Source organism: Zootoca vivipara, chromosome 4 (assembly GCF_965207765.1).
Source record: "Zootoca vivipara chromosome 4, rZooViv2.hap1.1, whole genome shotgun sequence".
In the NCBI taxonomy this organism is placed as follows: Eukaryota; Metazoa; Chordata; class Lepidosauria; order Squamata; family Lacertidae; genus Zootoca; species Zootoca vivipara.
In genome coordinates this window covers 63694953-63715531 of record NC_142587.1, presented here as the reverse complement: position 1 = coordinate 63715531, position 20579 = coordinate 63694953, and the positions used below count along the sequence as shown (strand labels likewise).

At 41.5% G+C, this 20579-nt stretch overlaps 1 protein-coding gene across 1 annotated transcript; it reads left to right on the top strand.

The window, feature by feature from the left end:
* Window positions 1-643: 643 nt before the first annotated feature.
* LOC118085164 (uncharacterized) lies at window positions 644-20222 on the top strand. The gene is made up of 6 exons (XM_088668014.1): window positions 644-784; window positions 1956-2231; window positions 5366-5620; window positions 8293-8430; window positions 9892-10011; window positions 16642-20222. The coding sequence occupies exons 1-6, from the start codon at window positions 724-726 to the stop codon at window positions 16824-16826; spliced, it is 1035 nt and encodes a 344-aa protein (XP_088524140.1). The 5' UTR covers window positions 644-723; the 3' UTR covers window positions 16827-20222.
* Window positions 20223-20579: the final 357 nt, after the last annotated feature.

The following is a 20579-nucleotide window of genomic DNA, read 5'->3' as shown; positions in this document are numbered from 1 at the left end:
ATCATTGATGCTCAAAGCATATTACACACACTCCCAATATGTGCTGCAGCTTTTGGTCTGAATCCACTTCAGTTGGTTGAATCTAGCTTGTTCTGTTGGGCAGGATTCACCTCACCAGCCCAGAGTGGAGCCATTGAAATGAATGGTCCTAACTTAGTTGTGGCCACTAATTTCAATAGGTCTACTCTGGGTAAAAGTTAGTTGATTTCAGTGGGCATCCTCTGCGTATGACATACAGTAGTTGAATACGACTCAGTATGACTAAGTTAAGACTACTGTTAGTGGGATTAGGTTGTGTTTATGTTGCATTTTGCACTCCCGTGTTTATATCAGTCAACAAAGGGCTTCAATGAATAGGAAAAAGTAGCACACTATCAGGATTTGCTTGTGATTCTTGCTAGCTCTGTCCTGTTGGCTCTGATGAACTTGCTTAGAGCACTATTTCATCTCTCCTTCTGAATCTTATTCTTACACACCCCACTTCCTGCATACAGGGCCATAGAAATAGATCATCAAGGTGATGTGGCTAAAGCATGAGGTCAGTCAACCAAACACCCTTCTGCTTTGTTTTGACTGTACATTAGTCTTGTATCCCTCCAGTATATGCTCTTCTTCTTTTCTTTTTTTAAATTCCTGCTTCTGACATCATTTCCTGACTAGTACGTTGGTTTAACAGCAAAGCCAGATCCTCTTCTCAGCACACGATGCAAGAAGGTGCTTAAAATGGATTTCCGCTTTTCTCTTCCCTTGCCATGCGTGCTGGTGATTCTGACCATTACTGATGGTAAGTGGGAATTTTCTTTTATCAAATTGGCATTGGTTTGCCTAGGTGAGCAGAAATTATCCTCTTCGTTCAGATTTCACCCCCGCCACCCCTCTCCTTTAAAGGAAGGCTAGTCTACGGGACTCAGGGAAATACTGGTGTCATAACCGCCAAAGCATGAAAATGGCCAGTCACTCCAAAGTAAGACAGATTTTTTCATAAGCTAATTGCAGCCGTGTCTCCTGATGTACTGCATTTGTAAATGCAAGAGAAATAAGAGGTTGTGAGGCTTTTCGTGAGGGGTAGTGGTCAACACAATGATTCCAGGGTTTTTTTTCTTGTCTCTCGGTGTGACCTTGAGCAAATAATTTAGAATACTAGATGAAAACACCCCAAAATCATTCAGGGGCCCAAGTCCCATGTACATAGGTTTCCACTTTAAAATCCTTTTGAAAACAATACTCCAAGTCATTTTCAATATCTGTGCATAATTTTGGAGACAGGGAATTGTAGCGAGGGAAAGTAACTAGTCTGAATTCATCCAGTTTTGCAAACACTGCTTAGATTCTTTCTTTTTCTTTTTAAAAAACAACTAAGTAGGTGGTAATTATTTCCATTTCTAAACATTCTATAGTGTAATCAGTATAAATCTGTGGACCAAATAAAATCATGGAATGTTTTCTGAGGCCAATGAGTAATGAATTCAAATACATACACACTATGGGTGAGAGTTTAAGCTACATGAAAAACAACACTATTTAACTGACAAACCACATACTTTCTTGTAAGAATATATTAAATGTTACCTGAATTAAAAGCTACATTTAGGTCATTTATTTGCAGCAATTGCTCAGCAAGTACCCTTCGAAAGGGTAAGTTCTCATATAAATGTATGAATTGCACTGTTTCATGAATTAAGGCTTTCAATCTTAGTAACTAATATTAAGTTGATTCCGTCCCCCCACCCTGACTTTTCACTGAGATAAAATGAAGCTATGAGCTAAGGGGGTGGGGGTGGGAAACGAAGAATACAGTTCTCAGATGTTTTCTTCCTCATCTTTTTCTGATTGTGACCACAGTGTTACCTCTTTGATTAGACTTACTGTGGCTTTTCAATATGTATTTATTTATTTAATAGTGTTTATAAACTGCTTTTAAAAAAATCTACTTAAATCTTTTATTACTGTTGCAGGTGTGACTTGTATGAACCTCAAACGGCTTTTTGGTGACACTGGTGGCAATGTTTCTTTCCCTTTGAAAATTAAAAATCTAAGTGACATCCAAGTAATGAAAGAAACGAACTGTTCTGAGCCGGAGAATTTTACGATGAACTGTTGCAATGATTGTGACAAAAGGCTGTGCTTGAGGAACGGGGTTGTAGAGATGACGAATTTATCAGAAAACGACGAGGGGAAATATACATTTGCTTTTGGAAATGACAGCGAAATTTTCTTGCTCAAAGTGTGTGGTAAGTAGGGATGGGGGATCAATTGGGATCAATTTTCATGGGAACTGATTTCATTTACATCTAATACCTGTTTGCATTTTATACCGAATCTGCACTTTCTGAAACAATGCATGAACCAAAACACAGCCATCCTTCAAAATCTGCACTTCTTTTCATTTTGCAAAGCAGTCCCCCAGCCAGGTAATATATGCACAAAAGTCCACATACCAGAATATATTCATATCTTAGTGAAATCAACATACAAAACTACTTTGTGTTCAGGGAAATTGCCTTGCAAAACTGCTTGGCATATCAGGGGAAATTGCTTGCAGAAATTTCTTACCCAAAAGAGAAATTTGTATCAACATGCCAATGGATTTTCATTAGGTCCTTTCGAAAAGTGTTGGCAAACTGATGTGGAAATATGGAGAACTAAATTTAAGATGGGGAAAATGAGTAGCTGAGAGAAACTGAAATTGACAAAATTCTATCCATTCCTTGCAGTCAGCATCCTCATTTTGGAATCGACAATGGCAAAATCTAAGAGGTTGATTAATTGCTGGTTCTGCTTCAAACACACTGTGTGATCCTAAGCATACTCACTCAGAAAATAGATGCCAGTGTTCAATGGGAGTTTTTTTTCCAAGGAAGCATGCAGCCTTAGTTTGCGATCTACAAATAAGTGGGCTTTAATTTAAGCTTAAACTCAGTGACATTTAGCCTAAAACACAGGCGGGGACCCTGTGGCCCTCCAGCTTATGTTGGAGGGCCATAAACATGTCCCAGGCAACATGTATGGTGGCAGCTGTAGTCACAGCCTAATGACTAAAGCGTACCCTCCAACATGCCTCAGATAAAATGAGGCATTCTATTCAAGATCACTGTTGGGGAGGGGGAGGACTTTTTTTTTTGACATTGCCGTTGTTGTCTCCATTGCCTCACTCCTTCCTCCTCTTCCTGCTACTGCTCCTCCACCAGCTAGCCAGCCGACCTACCTGGCTCCCTCCCCTGGACCTGGCACAAGACTTTTCTCTATTACTCCACTCCATTTTCTATGACTCCCAGGAGCAGCAGCAAAGGGCATGGCAGCAGAGGAGGGGGAGGGGGAGGAGGGGGAGGGGGAGGAGAAAGTGACTCAGTTGGCAACTCTCTCTTCCTCTTGCTTCCCCCATCGCGAAGCCATTTCCAGTTAGTGTAGCTCATTAAAGATGGGAATTCAGGACTCGACATGACAAAGTGAGAAGCTGTGATGGCTTAAGGGTTTCCGTGACAGTCCCAGCATTTTCAGGGCAGTTGGAGACTATTCTAGAGGCCAATGGACATCACCTCTCACACTCAGCTGGCATTCATAACTACCACCACCTGACAGACGCTGCATGTAGCAAACAGGCCTGCTGATTTGACACAGCATTGCAAATCTCCCTTAAGTGAACTGGTTTGCGGCATGCCAAATTTTAATTTGTGCTTGCTGCAAGTGCTTCAGATAATTCATTTCACTGTGTGAATAATAATAATAATAATAATAATAATAATAATAATAATAATACAGTAATAATAATAAGGCCACAAATAATAAGGCCCCCAGTCTGCTTTAACCCAAGTACTCTGAGGTTCTCACATACCCTCCAAGTGTCTAGATTTTCCAGGGATAGTCATGGAGTTCAGAAAGCCACCGTGACTTCTGATTTGATCCCAGAATGTCCATATTTCCCCTGTCAGTGCTGCCACCTTCAAGCTTGAGGAGGAGGAGCTGGTGCTTGTCCCGAGCACCAGTGAGGGAGCATCCCATTGCCCCTCCATGGGCTCCCTGTTGCCCTTCTTCTGATAGGAAATCTCTGCCAGGGTGGGCGTGTCAAAAAATGGGATGTTGAGGAGGGTAAATGAGAAATGTCCCTATTTTCATCTGAGGAATGTTGGAGAGTATGTTCTCCATCTTGTATGGACAGAGGATCCTTGGCTTTTAACAGCTGCAGAAGACAAGTAAACCCTTTACAGACAAGGAGCTACGGTGATGCAAAGGCTCTTTCCAACATTCATGCTGCAATCGTAGACTTGGGACTACCATATCCCTTTTAAACAGGGTTTGATCAATGGGAGTGTTGGTTTTCGTTCAAAGATGCGGGTTGGTATACAACAGGTTAAAGGAGGGAGCTAATTTATTCCGGTTAGTGTAATAAATGCACACGGTTCGCTCTCGGATCAGTTTGTTAAAACAGAAGAAAGTGCCATAAGAAAAGTATGCATGTATGATTCAAGTGTTTAAGTACATTACTCTTAAGTGCCATCCAAAGGCAAACAGGCAGAACTGCAACTGATGTAGCAAAGGCAATGGTGCTTTGGGTACACACGTAAGTGGGATTTAAACAGCAAAGATACAACTTGCCAAAGAGGAAGAAGGAAACACCAATTCCTTCATTACTTCAAATGCATGCTTGAATTGCGAGAATCACATTTTGTATGGGAATGTTTTGGCCAGAAATATTCCTTTGCCCAGCTTCTACATTGTGACTCAGATTTTCCATATATTTCTTCTGATCTGGAAAACAGCAACAACAATAACAACAATCACCACCCCATATTTTCCCCGTATGCTTGATTTCAACAAGTCACAAGAGGGCTCACGTTCTTTGGACTGGAGCTAATATGAACCAACTTCACACAACCATTAGTGGCTCCTGACATGATGAAGTTGATGGTCAACATTAAGTTGATGGTTTGGTGAAGCAGTTTGATTGACATGGGCATGGCAACGTATTGAAGTAACACAAGTGTGCTTGTCCCCTGTACTGTATTTTCAATACAGGATTGCACCTTAATTGCCTGCCATTGGGCTGGTACCCCTAAAAACAAAGTTAATAGGAACCTGCAATCCATGTGATTTGCTTTCGAAGATTCCTGGAATCCCAATTTAGAAGATGGTAAATTTTAGTAGTGGAGCAGGTCTATTTACAAGGACCATGAGGAGCTTTCAATTTCTCGGGAAGCAAACAGCAGGAAAAATCCATTAGGATCCATTGAATGTTATATATAGTTGAAGGAGGTAATAGGGGATTAAATGAAAAACAACAACAATGAAAGGTTCAGATGATGGTTCCCACTGTCCTGTCATGGTAACATTTTTCTCTCTGTTTTGTTGTTCTCGTTCCACTGCCTAGAGAAGCCTCCAGCTGTTTATATCAATTGTCTACCTGATGGAAGAGCAAATTTGTCCTGTGAAGCAGATGGCCAATTCAATGATGGAGTTTACTGGACTCAGAATGGGAGAAGAATAAATGATTTTGATGCTTGTGTGAAAGATGGTGGCAAGAACATTATTTTGGGGAAAGGGGTACAGGGAAAGCTCGCTTGCCATAGAAGAGACTCTCGTAGCAGCTCCTCCATTGAGCTGTCATGTAATGGTGGTAATGATCGTAAGTTATATTTTACCTTCTTCTTATGGGTGTTCAACATGTTATTTGAATTTATACATCAGCAGATCTGTCTCTCTGACTCACCAACACAAAATCGTTTCCCTTCATTCATGAAGCAGCTCCCTGCCTACTGGGTGCTCTCCAGACATTGTTGGACAGTTCCTTCCATCACCCCTGACTTTTGGCCATGTTGACTGGGGCTAATGGGAGGCCAATTCACTAGTGACCATTACTTTGCCATGTGGAATGACTTTATATTATACACTAATCTGAAAGAACATGGACATTTGGTCCCATCCGCATACGCAAATATTGGGATTTTGTAAAGCTTTCAGATATTAAATATAATTTCTGGACCTTAATATATAATAGTTAACAGACACACAAGGGAGGGGATTTCTTCCTTTTCCCCCCATGCTTATTTTAAAGACTTTTGGTGAAAGGCCCTCTGGAAAATGATGGTTTGTTATTTACTTTGTTCCATACAGCATTCTCATTTTTTTCTTGCAGGCCATGATGTTTTTTGGGGGGGGGCAACTTTTTTTATTTATTTCTTGTTCCTCTGTATATTGGAAAACTTAATGAAAATGTTAAAGTGGGAAAAACATGTCTGAATACATCTTACAACATATTTGAATATGTACCCCAGAAATACACACACACACACACACACACACACACACACACACACACACACACATTGCCATCTCACAAGCATCAGGGCAGTGTATGACAAAATAAAAGTAAAATAAAAATAAAAGCAATACAAAGCAATCATTAAAATGACTGGCTGCTGAAGGAACATTTTAGACAGCATAGGATAGGCCTGTCAGCATTAAAAAATCACTGAGAGACATCTGAAACTGATGCAATAATCTTTCTATTACCAGCACCACATCTGACACAGCAGTCCTCAGAATAATTAGCTGAATGCTCCAAGGCTCAGCTTCCATTTTGGCCCCATCTTGTGATTCTTGCCTAGATATTCATTGCAAAATAACCAGAATTATTAGTAGCTCACAATAAAATCTCCTTTACCTGACATTCATAGTTAGGGTAAATCATTCATCATTTTGGCAATATATTTTGCTTTTTAATGTCTGTGTCCTGGACCAGGCAGTTGAAATAAAAACAAGCAAACAAAGAATGCAATTTATCGGATACCTATTGCCCCCTGAATGTTTTGAATGGATTGCAGTCAATGGGTTGCTCACAGACTGCTAACTGCAAGCAGTCGTGCGTGGCTTTGATATTTATGGTGCAGTAACCTTGCAGTTCAATCCCCTCAGTCACAGGGAACTATTTCTGCACTCTCCAACCTTTACAGATTTGAGAGGTGTAGCAGCAGCCACAAGAATCAGCAAACAGTGGCCTCCTGATGTGGTGAAGGTTTAAAATGGGCACTACATGTCTGTCTGAATAAGTTTCTATGCATCTCATGATGATATCCTCTATGCTCCATGGCTGGGGGGGGGGGGGGTTGAGCTTTGGGTCTTTTGTTCTGGACCTTCCTTTTTTTGAATTTATGGGTATGGTTTTTTACATAACAAATGTAAAAAAACATACCCATAAATTCAAAAAAAGGAAGGTCCAGAACAAAAGACCCAAAGCTCAACCCCCCCCTCAGCCATGGAGCATAGAGGATATCTGGGTCAGCACAACACATTTTGCTGTCTGCAGCTGACCAGGAAAATGGTGCCATGAATTCCTACCAAGGCAAGGTACATAATCCCCAAGGCCATCCAAGTTATACTGTCACCTGAGACAGAAAACCCCAGAACCCCGGTCCTTTGTAAAAATACAATGACAACAAATTAAATAACTAATAAGTTGTTGCCCTTTGTTGATACTCAAATTGTGTTGCCTAATGGAAGGGCCGGTACTGTTGCAACTAGATAGATGGGGCACAGCAGGCAATCCACACTGAGTGGACCAGGTCTGGAAAATCCTGTTGGCACTCCATAATTCAGAATGAGCCCAGGAACCTTTTGGTTTCCAAAAGCAGTGGTGGCGGGGAGAAGAATATTTTTTAATAGTAATAAATGTAGATATTAGTGACTGAAAGCCGCTTCAATTCCTAGGAACTAAAATATAAAAAGGAATCAAAGCATACTAGGCTATAAAGTGGATTGCTGTATTATGTATCAATGGAATGTTTCCAGCCTTAAGTGGGTTTTTTTCCCCTAAGTTTGATCTAAGTGAAGTGGGAGGCAGAGTGAATCATGTTCTTTTGTAAGTAAATTTTATTTCAAGTAAAATGAGGTGTGAAGGATCAAAGGGTAGCTCATTACCTAGTGGGTCCCAACCCATCAGCCGAAGACCAGTGATTTAAAGCACCCTTAACAAACTACTATTCACAGGATTCTTTGTGGGGAAGTCATATGCTTTAGATGTGCTATAAATGTATGATATGGGTGTGACTGCAACCTGAATTTGCCCCCCCCCCCAAATAGTAGCAGTCTAGAAGCATCCTTACATAACTTCTCCATGCCTGGTAGGATTCTGATAACTAACAGTGGTCTTCTCCCCACCAACATTATTTGCATTAAAAAACCACACACCTTGCATATTATAGGCAAAGACACCTTTAACATCGTGGTGACCCTGAGTCCTGTCTTTAGGTTGCTCCTGTTTCTTTACTGCTTAAGAACAACCTTGTTTCTTTCAATCAGGAGATCTGCTGCAGCACCCGCACTTCCTGTATATTATGGTAGCGTGTGGAGGGGGTGCTCTCCTTCTGGCCATTATTGCCTCACTGATCACATGCTGCTGCATGAAGAGCAAGCATCATTTCACTCCAGTGCCTGAGGGTGAGTAGCAGTTTTCCCTCTTCTTTTTTGCATTGCATTTTGAAGCGCAATCCTATTGCATGTTTACGTAGAAGTGAAATCTACTAAGTCCAGTCGCATTTACTCCCCATGTAAGCAATGTAACCACAGTTACATTCTTTTAAAAAATAGGTTATTATAGATGAATCTAAGCTCCTCCTATAACTGCAGTTGTTTACACTCTGTGACAAAAGTGACAATTCTGAAGTTAGGCAGATTTTGCAACCAGCCAGAATAAAGCTCATATTTGCTTTCCATGGCTCCTTTGCCCACATCCCAGCCTGCCTCTCAGGTTTTACACTTGACTGCATTTCTGCAAAGGTATATTTCTCATAAGGTTACATCATTCTTGTTTTAGGGACCAAGGATCATTTAGATGATTTTATTCATATGATCCCTAACCTATGTTTTAGGTATGCAGCTCCTTCGGCACATAGAATCATAGACCTGTTGAAAGGGACCCTGCACCTGGGATCTATCTTCCAAATTTCTTATCAAGCCTACCTGATATTTCTTCAAAATCCGTCACCCTAACTTCTTACACTCCTCTTAGCATAAGTTGTTGCAACTAGAAATGGTCTCATAATATGCCATGGGAACAGAAGGGATACAGAGGCTTCGTCATGATAAGTTTTGCCTACAGGCACCACAAATCACGATGATGGCAATGTTGGCATCAAAGTGTCACTTTTTTTTAGGTTTCCTTGCATGATTAGGCCTCTGGAAAGAACTCAATTCTGGCATCACCAGAACAAGAGGCACCTGTTCCACAATTTGCTCTTGAAGTTTAGGAGAATCCACATGGGGGAAAACCCAGACCTACAGATCTTATTCCAACGGGGCATCAGGAGACCACCTGGAGACCTTGCCCTTCTTAAACTAGAGTTAATACAAGTTGGAAATAAACTGCTTATACCCACTATTCACTGTATGCATTTTGGTAGTTTTCTTCTCCTCTTTGCCTATAATTCTTATTCTCTTAGTGCCCTTTACTGGGTCATCCTCATAAAAATAATCAACAGTTTAGCTACATGTGAACAATTCCTCAATCCTAAACAAACCCACAGGTGAAAGCGGGGTTCCTGTGACCCTCCAGATGTTGCTGAACTTCAGCTCCCCAAAGCCTCGGCCTGCCTGGCCAATGTTCTCTTGGATGAGATGTCACCCAGTAGAGGGCCACAGGTTAGCCACCTCTGATGTAAAATAGGGCACCTGCTATTTTGCTCTATGAAGCATGGCAACCTTTGAAGACAATAACTATGCAATTGTACATGGAATTTTTTGGGGGGTGATTTGGGTGTTTTATGGAGAGGTCGGGTACAGTTTAGTAGACAGCAATTAGCATTGGTGAAGGAATACCCACAAAGCCGAAACTCTACCTCACCCATATTAATTGATTAATTGATTTGCCCCCTTTCAGTCTCTCATTATGCTTTCCAACAGAAGATGAAAAGGATGAGGGGATAACCCTGTCTGCCATTTCCAGTGAAGAACCAAAGAGTCCTCCTAATGGAGACCACTGTGAAACCACAGATGCCCTTGTTGGCAGTACCCCCAATCCTGGTAGGTACAGTTATGTCATTGTTGTCTGTTATTAAAGAGCAAAGCTGTGTGGGACTAAATGTGTTTGTGTAGTTCAGGGATGCAGAAACGGCGACCTTCCAAAAGCTACATGCAACAGTTTTTGTGTGGTGGCCATTCCACAAAACAGTAGAGTAACATGTAGAGCAGCTCCCCACATGGCCAAATGGAATCATATAGAGTTCCTCCACAATAATCGCTTGTATGCTGGAGCTCTTCCATAATGATTTCAATTGGACTGATGAAATGAAATGAAATCTTTATTACGGCCAAAGGCCCACAATATAATCTTATGCAACACAATGTACAAAAAACACTGGGCAAGACAGGATAAAATAAAGCAAGAGTAAATAAAGTTTAAAAAGGACTTAAAAATTCAATACATATAAACAGATATAATTTGCAATAATTCCTTGGATAAAATAGATGGAACAGTACATTTGTTTCGACAAGTTTCCGCTATAAATCGGGTAATAGAACAGATTTTCAGTAATCATGAAGTAAACCATTTTTCCTTTTGTATGAGAGAACTGTAACCAAATATCTTGCTACTAGCAGTGTTCTGCTAGGGTCGCTGTCTTGTAGCAGATATGTTAACTGAGACTCCAAGTTCTCAGTCAAACTTTCTGTTATTAAGGGAAGTAGAAATCTGGTCCGGGAGTCCGTGTGCAAGGGACAACAGAATAATATATGATGGAGAGATTCTATAGTTTTGTTATCACATGCACATAATGCTGAAATTTGTCCTTTAGTAAACCTGTTGCCCATAACGTTGGATGGAAAAACGTTAAATCTTGCTTTAGTAAAAGCAAATCTGTGGGCCGCAACAGATAAAGATGACAAATAAGATGGAATCTGCGGTGTAAGCCGTATACCAAGATTCAGCGGTGAGCATGTACCACTTCCCATTATGACATTTTGTTGGAGATCAAACTCATCTAGTTTTTGCGTAAGTGTTCTTTTGGCCGAGGCGAGATCTAGTTTCAATAGGTCCGATGGAGACAGTCCATAGGACACGATTTTTGTATGTATCTTCTCTGCCCATGGGCTAGCGAATTTGTCTCGCCAGAGACATTGGATAAGATAGAGTTTTGAAAGTCTGTGTCGCAAGGACAACCAATAACAAAAAATACGCCTCCATAGGGCGTTTTCTAGAGAAGGGATTTTTAATTCTAAGCGAATGGCTGAATTGCTCACACACTGGGGCAGTTTTAATAGGCGTCTCAGAAATTGATTTTGGACTATCTCCAAGGACATCAGGTTTACAGAGGCCCCCCATAACGGGGCAGCATAGGCCATTGTCGCGATCACTTTAGCATTATATACCTTTAAGGCTGATGGGACATGAAGAGCTCCGTCAGAAAAGAAAAAGCGCAACAGTGCGAACGAAAGAGCTTTGGCCTTATTTAGGGTATATGCGATATGTGCCTTCCAGCCCATGTTGTACTGGAAGTAGACACCCAGATATTGAAATTTGTGAACCTGTTCAATGGGTTTCCCCTCCAGTTCCCACTTATAGGTTTTCCGACTTCTTGAAAAAATTAAAACCTTTGATTTGGCTTGATTTATAGTAAGGAAATTTGATTTACAATATGAAGCAAAAATTTTAAGGGCCCTCCTAAGTCCGACTCTCGAGAAAGAGAGAATCACGGCATCATCCGCGTATAACAGCAATGGACATCTATAATTTGCCAGGCGGGGGGCGTGGATGACTAGTTGGGATTCGGCTAAGGGTGCCCTCATGTCACTGATAAATAAATTAAACAGGAAAGGGGCTAAAATACACCCCTGTCTGACTCCTCTATTGATAGATACAGGATTTGTAAGGTCACCAGCAGGAGTGATCCTCACCCTGGCAGCCGACCCTTCATGGAGTTGAATCATCAGCCACAGTAGCCTTCCATCTATGCCCCAGCGTGCCAGTTTTTCCCATAATAACCTTCTAGGTATACTATCAAACGCGGCCTTTAGATCTATGAAGGCCGCACAAAGCTGGCCTCGCGTTGGGAATGAATATTTCCGAGCTAAATGATACAGAACTATTGCATGGTCCGTAGTTGAATGATTTGGTCTAAATCCAGCTTGTTCAGGGCCAATCAGCTGGTTTTCATCGGACCATTGAACAAGTCTGGTTAAAAGAAAACGTGCATATATTTTCCCAATAATTGACAAAAGACTGATATTTCTGTAGTTCCCCGGATCGTCTGGGGAACCTTTTTTATAGATTGGGACTATGATGGCATCCTTCCACGTTTTTGGTACGAGACCAGTGGCATTTATAGCATCGAAAATAACAGCAAGAATTTTTGCCCACCAGGCAGGGTGAAGTTTTATGGCCTCCGCTGGGACCAGATCGGGCCCGGGGGCTTTACCAGTTTTTAGTTTGGAGATTAAGTCTAAAATTTCATCCGGTTCAGTATTTGGCCAGATGGGTAGGTGCTTGATTAAATCATCAGAAGAATGAGTAGAAGGTTCTGTCAACGAAAAATATTTCTTTAGAAATAATTCCCAAACCGGGGCAGGGATAACTGTCAAAGGGTACTTCTTTGATCTTCTATTAACCAGATGCCAGAATTCCCGTGAACTTTGAGATCGGGAGGCAGCAATTAGCGCCTGCCATCGATTTTTTTGCCACTCATATTTGGCAATTTTCTGTACCTGCTTATATGCAGTTTTTGCTTGCTGATAATTCGGAGGCAATACTAAAGCACCAGATGACTTGTAATCATTATAAATGGCACAAAGGTAAGATCTAGCCTGCTTACATTGTAGATTAAACCAAGGAGCACCAGCCTTAAAATGAATCCGATTTACCCGATGTGCTGGTACTGTAAAAAAGGACGTAAAATCTTCCATGAATGAGGAAAATAAATTCAAAGTATTGTTATATTCAGATGAGTCTAACGTGGGAACGATATCAATTTTAACTATTTCTTTTTGGAAGAATTCCATATATTTTTGGGCCTGGACTACGGACCATTTTATTCCTCTCACTTGGGCGACAGCATTTATTCCCAAATGTGTGGGATGCATAGTCTCAACCGGCTGCCAATCCAAGGAGAGTTTGGCAACCAAGGGGAGGTGGTCGCTTAGCTGAACATTTTCTATTTTAAATTTGAGAATAAATCCCTAGAGACTATTAAGTAATCGAGAACACTGTTTGAGATTGTACTCAAATGGGTGAATTCGCCAGGAATATCAGGGGGACAATTACCATTTAAAATAATTAGGTTTAGACGGATTATTAGTTGATACAGAAGAACACCCGCTTTGTTCACTCTATCATCTTTCGATAGTCTCTGTGCAAGTGGAAATAGGTCCAGGTTTTGGTGGCCAGAGGGAACCCACCACTTGTCCTTGGTTAGAGCCTCCCAATTTGCACCTGTACGAGCATTAAAGTCACCACCCAATAATGAGGGGACGTTCGGGTACTTGGTGTAACAGGAAGATAAATGATCCTCGAGGGTTTCCCATTTAAGATGGAGATCTGACAGTTGGCCCCCAGGGGGGAAGTAAACATTTGTAATCAGTAACTCAAATTTTCCTCCTGAAATCAAGCCTGTGATAGCGTAGGGAGGAAATGATTTTACAAGCGTGAGTTTTGCCTGTAGTTTGAGGGAGATGGCTATCGTCAGGCCCCCTCTAGAACGTCCACCTTTGGGAGAGGGGCATGCTGGAAGTGAAATAAGATCGTAACCATTTATCTCAATCGCCTCCTCTTCCCAGGTTTCTTGGAGGAGGATTATCTGAAATGAGTTTATAAATTTCAAGAAGTCAGGATCGAATTTCTTCCCTCTCCATCCTGCGATGTTCCAACATAAAAATAGCATAGGGGGGTATTTAGGTTGGTTATTTGATAGTCAATTCAGGTGGGGAAGGGGCTCTGAGTTGAGGGGAATTTCAGCCCCCAAATAATCTGTAATTTTTCTTTGGGAGGGTAGCGACCGAGCAGAACATCCTAGCAGAATAGATTTGTTGGGATGATTTAGCTGCGAGGTTGGTACGCTCGTTCCACTAGAGGTAACTCCTTGGCCTGGAATAATCAGCTTTTCAGAAAAAGTTGATAGATGTAAAGGGGCATTACTCAGGGGAGTGAAGAAAGGGTCAGCAGAGGTAGTACCACTAACTGGAATTTCCTTTGGAGGTTGGATAATTTTATTTATATGGCCCATCGGATCTTCAATCAAATCCTCCCTAAAGTCTTGTAATATAGTAGTAGGATCATCCCGTGTTTGTTGGGGTGACCGAGTTCCCCTTGGTGGGCCAGATATTGAAAGAGAGCTCCTTTGAATGTTCATTTGTAGGTTAGATGTTATTTTATCTGATGTAGAAGAAGGTTCAAGATCTGGCATAGAAGAATGCGTCGAAGGATAATTTGGATCATGTCGGTGGGTAGGGACATCCTCCATCACTGGGATCTCCAGAGAAAGTGGGTCAAGATTTATTTGTAAGGGTGGTGGAGAAGCCTCTCGCAGGACAGTGTTCATTTCAGGCATCGCCTGCATCACTGGAGCTTGCCGAGCAACCATAGATTTAGGTATTGGGCTAAATTGAAGGAGGTCATCTGATTCCAACAGACACGTTGCAACCAGATTATTTTGGTTCTTAATTTTATTATGTACTTGCAGAAATTGTGATTTGAGCATATCAAGTCTCTGTATTGTTTCTGCTTGCTCTTTCAGCGGGAGGTCACCAAAGGAGATGATAAGTGCATTTTCATCCAGGGATGTTTGCAGATTATCAGGATCAGGCCCCTCAGATGTTCGGAGAGGGGGTAGATTTGACTGGGAAGATTGGGTGTCAATCTCATTTCTTGATATGATAGGGCATTCTGCTCTTGGAGGAGTATTTCCGGCAACTCTGCATAATAGAGGTTTAATCGTGTTGTCCACAAACACCCTCGTAGGGATGATGTTAATTGTAGCTAAAGTCTTTTTCCGACGCACTATTTCAAAAGGAATCTCTGAGGAATGAAAGGCTAGTATCACTTTAAGGAGGCCATCTCGCTGTAAGAGAGGAAGCACCGCATGTAGGTCAATTTGTTGGTGCTTGATCTTTAAAATTTTGCTTAAACAATCCTTTGCCCCTTCTAAATTTAGCCATTTTCTTGTTCCATTCCAAATTGAAAGGCAGATTTTCTTTGGATGCAGGACTAACACTTGTTTATTTAATTGGTTATTTGAACAATATTTATGCTTCCTCCTGTTTTCAACTTTGGGGGGTTGGTCAACTGGAGGCTTTCTTTCATAGGGTAGACTTTGTAATGGATTGGGTTCAGGGTTCCCAACTTTCTGCATGAGGTTAGATACTTGTAAGGATATTTCATCCATTTTTTAAAAAATACAATGAAGAGTCCTGATAATCAAATGCAACTGCTCACTTCTGAGGCATTCCGCTGGGTCTGGCATTGCTTCCTCGGCCAAAAGGGTCTGCTTGATTTTTGGTGTACTCATTTGGACTCTTGATTGAGAGAAAGAGCACTGTGCCTTCAGGGTATGGGATGTTTCAAGGTCTTCCAGAGGGAGAAAGCGGTTGTAGGTTTCTACTTCAGCCTGAGAATTTGCCTGGCCACTCCCTCCTTTGCCCCTTTGCAGGTCTGTTCTCTTTAACTTTGGCTTAGGGAGGGGCAACGGCTCTTCCTTCTCCCTCAAACGCTTGCTGCAGCCCATGATCGACCCAAATTTAAAATGAGTTTATTAAAATTCAAATTTAAAATAAGTTCATTAAAAAAAAAAAACCAGGGGGGTGACGGGGGCTCAGAGAAAGGGAGCAAACTTTGCTGCAACCACCGCAGCTTCTCCTCCTCACCTCCGCATAGACTTGCTTACCGGCAGGTCGCAGTCTTGCAGCTCCAACAACTCTGTTCGGCACGCCAGCTCACCATAAAATGAGGTAGTAACGAAGGGGGATCTTGCTGGGGTTAGGCACAGGGAATGTCTTATCCAGGCTTTAAACAAACCCACAGAACGTCCTCCTGCCAAGCCTTTTCTCCAGCTTTTGCTCTCACCTCTCCCCGATTAGAGCAGCAGCATTCTCCCCTCTCTGGCAACCTTGGCCGGCCGGCTGATAAGAGCGAGACAGGGAGCAGGCTGGAGCTGGGCCAAAACGACTGATGAAGTTTTGTGAGATGTTTGTGTTGTAGTTATAAGGTTTTACTGAGACTGATGGCTGTTTTAATATCTTTGTCAACCATTCACTTGGATGTATTGCTTTAGTGTTATTGTTTACATTTTAAATGATGTGGGACAAGTACTTCTTTTGTGCTTGGGTCTTGCTTGTGGGTTTTCCTCAGGCATCTGGTTGGCCACTGTGAGAACAGGATGCTAAACAAGATGGGCCTTTGGTCTGATCCAGCGGGCTCTTCTTACATTCTTATTTGATGATGATGATGATTTAGTTGTTTGACTGATACACGTCATGTACTGCCTTGTGAGGAGGTTTCTGTTTAAACTTTAAATGGTGGGATATAAATCTATAAATCAAAAGTTTAAAAAGAAAACAGCAAAAGGAAAGTTGAGATAAATACTTTGTTGAAGATTATAGTAAAGATTGAGATCTGAGGCTATGTTAATTAATTTTTATAGCACATTCTAACTTATCCTTCCTTTAAAGGTCCTGAGACCTGCGAGAGTTTTAAACCAGAGCACAAGATGGATCCAAATCCTACAGTTCAACCTAAACTGGCAATGGAGACTAAAACAGAGGAAAATGTTGAAACAGAGTTTCGAGAAGTCATGGTTGACACCGAAGCCCTGGAAACAGTGGATGATTGTTTCCCTGATCCCATTGATGCTTGATCAGATGTGTTCCCTTTAACCCTTCCTACAGTCTAGGGAATTGGTGTTTCTTCATTCCATGATGTTATCTCTATAATGATAGTTTCCTTTAAAAAAACACCTGTCTACAGTTAGCCAAATCTACAAACCCACCTAAAAATAGTCCTCATGGGCCAATGTGGTATCATTGCTCCATGTAGCAATTAGAGTTTGAATTAAATATGACAGATCTATGTGCAAGACCTTTAATCTTCAAACAATCCGAATAATTTTTCCTGTTTCTACGACAAATTTCAGGCTTCTCAAAACCCCAGTATTTTTGGTTCTGTCAAGGCACAGACACACAACAGGCAAAATACCATACAGGAGTCCCAAAGTACATATTTTATACTGGAATGAGGACCAGAAATGCCCTAAAAATTTCAGAAAAAGTGTTGAGTTCTGTCCTGGGATGTTTGGAATCATATCACAGTAGCTTTCGCAGATTCTTGTGGTTAAAAACGCTGGGTGTTTATATGAACTGATGTTGGCTCATGGATTTCAGGGACCCTTAAGGAGGGTACCTACAGAATTCCTTTACCTGGAAGAGGTGAGGCACGAAAACAGAGAATGTGGAAAGTGAGGTCAGTGGTACTGTTTGGACAGTGGACCCTTTGTCAGTTTACAGGCCCAAAAAGATGCCCAACCTCACCCCCTTCTGGAGCAAGTTCTGACACGAACCGAGCTTCCATCTCTAAAACCTTTTTGTTCCATCCAGCTACCATTTAGCAGAAAGTAGGGATCCCTGTGCCCACTGCTATATGCCCCTTTGAATGGAATGATGCAAAAATGCTTCCCAGCACATGTTCCAGCTCAGTATCCTTCAACCTTGGATATCCAGATGTTGTTGGACTACAACTTCCATAACCCCCAGCCATAAATGGTAGGAGCTGCAGTATCCCAACAACACCTAGAAGCACAAGGTTGAAGACGCTGATCTAGTGCACAGTTTGTGACTAATAGGAAGCACAGAAACAGCATTTTGTTTTTATATTTGTGATGCGAGTTTTCAACATAAATTGACTACTGGCCTAAGCAATTTGATAATTCTCTGTACAGGCATTGTGCTTTCTTGAGTGTTCCAAGCAGTTCACATATATCTTCTTTGTAATTTGCAGCAGGTGTTCCATTTCTTTCCTTGCCTGCATTTTGCCTTTGTGTGGATGTGCTTGCATCTTATTTCAGATGAAAGGCTGGAGAATTTGAGGGATTCTCCAGGTGCACTTTTCTTGTGCTATAGCTATTTTGGGCCTCTGTTAGATAGAAAGGTTTTGCTGCTGCTGCCTGAAACACTGCAAGCCACTCTGCTGTCTTTAATTGGGCATATACTCTGCAGATAGGTTTTAGGATTAAGTTTTAGAAGCTTCTAATGGGGGCATTATTTCCTCTCTATAGGAACATACACTGAGGTAGCAGCGCTCCTTGAAGTAAATGGCATTGATCTAGGGACTTACTTCTGAGTAGACATGGATAGAATGGCCCTGAGAACATTCTTTTTTCAGAGATTGGTGGAGACTAAAGAAAATGGCACTACAATTCCATTCATGTGTACTCAAAAGCAAGGTTTACAGCTAGGTAAGTTTGTATAATATTGCAGCCTGTGAGTGTCAGTAGTACTGACTTTGTGTGACATTCCATTGCCTTTGAAAAGAAGTCAGTCCTCGCCTAAATAAGCCAGTCTCTGCTTCTAAGCATCACTAGCTATTATTAGATCGTGAACTCCTGGCTGGGACTTGTTATGCATTTGTTTTGACGTACAGCTCCTTGTTCAGTGTAGACCCTTTTATAAATATTAAATGCTGATGACTAAACCCCACTCTGTGGCTACAGAACTGAGTTGTGTTAGAATTAATTTCAGAGTCATGTCTCATTTACTGGAAAAAACCCCTCTTACCAATACTGCCACTGCCAGGATCCATGAACATCCAGTTACTGCTATCTGATGAGGAGACCATTTTTACACAAATGTTTTGAATTATTCTATTTGAGAACTCAGATATAACATACACTGTCAAGGCTTCTTATCCTATCTTTGTGGCTCATATAGGCCTTGTAAATTAGATGTACGGCACGTATGCCAGGTATGTTTACTAAGCAATAAGTCACATTGTTTTAGGCTGTTATCAAAGTTGAAACTTCGCTTGTGTTCCAGCCTCTCCTGCCATTTATAGCTATGTTTGATAATGCAGAAAAGATGCACATGTGACACAAATAGGCATCACAGACTTTACATTCACAAGCCTGACAGACGCAGGTCCTGCTTTAAGCCTTGTGCATAAAATGTCTTTAGAATTTGCAGCTAGATTCTGGGGACAACGCTTTCCTTAAAAAACACACCATGGTGTCTGAATGTCATATGAGCATGAATGTCATTGGTAAGATGTTTGGCCTTGTGACTTGAAAGTCCTGATTCCTAAGAGAAAGGACTATGGGCTTTCCTCCTGCAGAGCATGCTAGGGTACATAGTTTAACAGTATCTAGAATAAAGTGAAATTGCTTTAAGTTAATTAACGGTCAGGGGGTACCTTTACCTTTAACTACTGGGCTTCCAAAAAAAACCCCAACCCACTAGTGAAGGTGATTCACAGCCCTGATATTACATTAGAGACCAAGGTCGAAAGAAAGATGCTCCGGGAGATTCTAAGACTTGAAGTAAAAGGCTGGGACTAAGCTAATATTTCTCATGTGCCAGCCAAATGGTTTACTATTTCTTTACCATTGATTCCCAAGCCAGGGCCCAGATGTACAGGCCCCCTTCCCTACCCCTTCTGAGAAGATTGCTTGGTGGAAGCACATCAGAGTAAGCCCCCTTATCTGCTGTTTTGTACCACTTGCACCCTGCTTTTCCATCACCCTAATGTCTTTATCTGCCATCCGTGATGTGACTGTGGTGGTGACTGTCCTATGCCTAGACCAGGCATAGGCAACCTTGGCTCTCCAGATGTTTTGGAACTACAACTCCCATGATCCCTAGCTAACCGGGCCAGTGATCAGGGATCATGGGAGTTGCAGTTCCAAAACATCTGGAGAGCCAAGGTTGCTTATGCCTGGCCTAGACGCACGTTACTTGACAGGCCTCTTGAGCTTCATACTAGTCTGATGTACAGGATCTTCTAGAACCCCACTTTGCTTCATGTGTCGGAAGCTGCATGTTTACAGCACTAGAGAAGACGTGTGGACAGCCTAGTCATAAAATAGCTTCACAAATTCTGCTGACAGCTACAGCTTGCCAGTTTGCTTCATTCTCACTCTCTCTATTGCAGCAATATAAGGCTGGGAGATTCATTCTGCTGCAATGTTTTTATCTGCATTCATGCTATGGTGTTTTTTTAAAAAAATAATAATGCTGTACCCTAACTAATAAAAATATTGTTTTATAAACATAATGTGGAAAAGTAAAGTTATTTGTACCATTGTTTTGTTCCTTACACTAGCAAAACTATCATCTGGAAAACTTATCTGTGTACATGTGGCACCCACCATGCCAAGTCACTCCTATCTCACTTCCCTCAGCTCTACTTACCCAAAGCTCCTATTTCTTATTATGTGATTATTAAATAAATTTGTATCCCACCTTTATTCAAAGTAGCTCAATACAATGTAGATGGTTCTTGGCCCTCCATTTTATCCTTGTGACAACTCTGCACTGGAGGTCAGGCTACGAGATGTGGCTGGCCTAAGGGCCCCCTTTGAGCATCATGTCTGAGTGTGAATTCTTAGTCCACCACTCTAAGC

What these genes read in the sequence shown, in the direction of transcription:
- LOC118085164 (XM_088668014.1), top strand. Translation starts at nt 724, where the DNA reads ATGGATTTCCGCTTTTCTCTTCCCTTGCCATGCGTGCTGGTGATTCTG. An exon ending in ATGTAATGGTGGTAATGATC is followed by an intron (nt 5,621 to 8,292) that starts GTAAGTTATATT and finishes TCTTTCAATCAG; the next exon opens with GAGATCTGCTGCAGCACCCG. An exon ending in TTTCACTCCAGTGCCTGAGG is followed by an intron (nt 8,431 to 9,891) that starts GTGAGTAGCAGT and finishes GCTTTCCAACAG; the next exon opens with AAGATGAAAAGGATGAGGGG.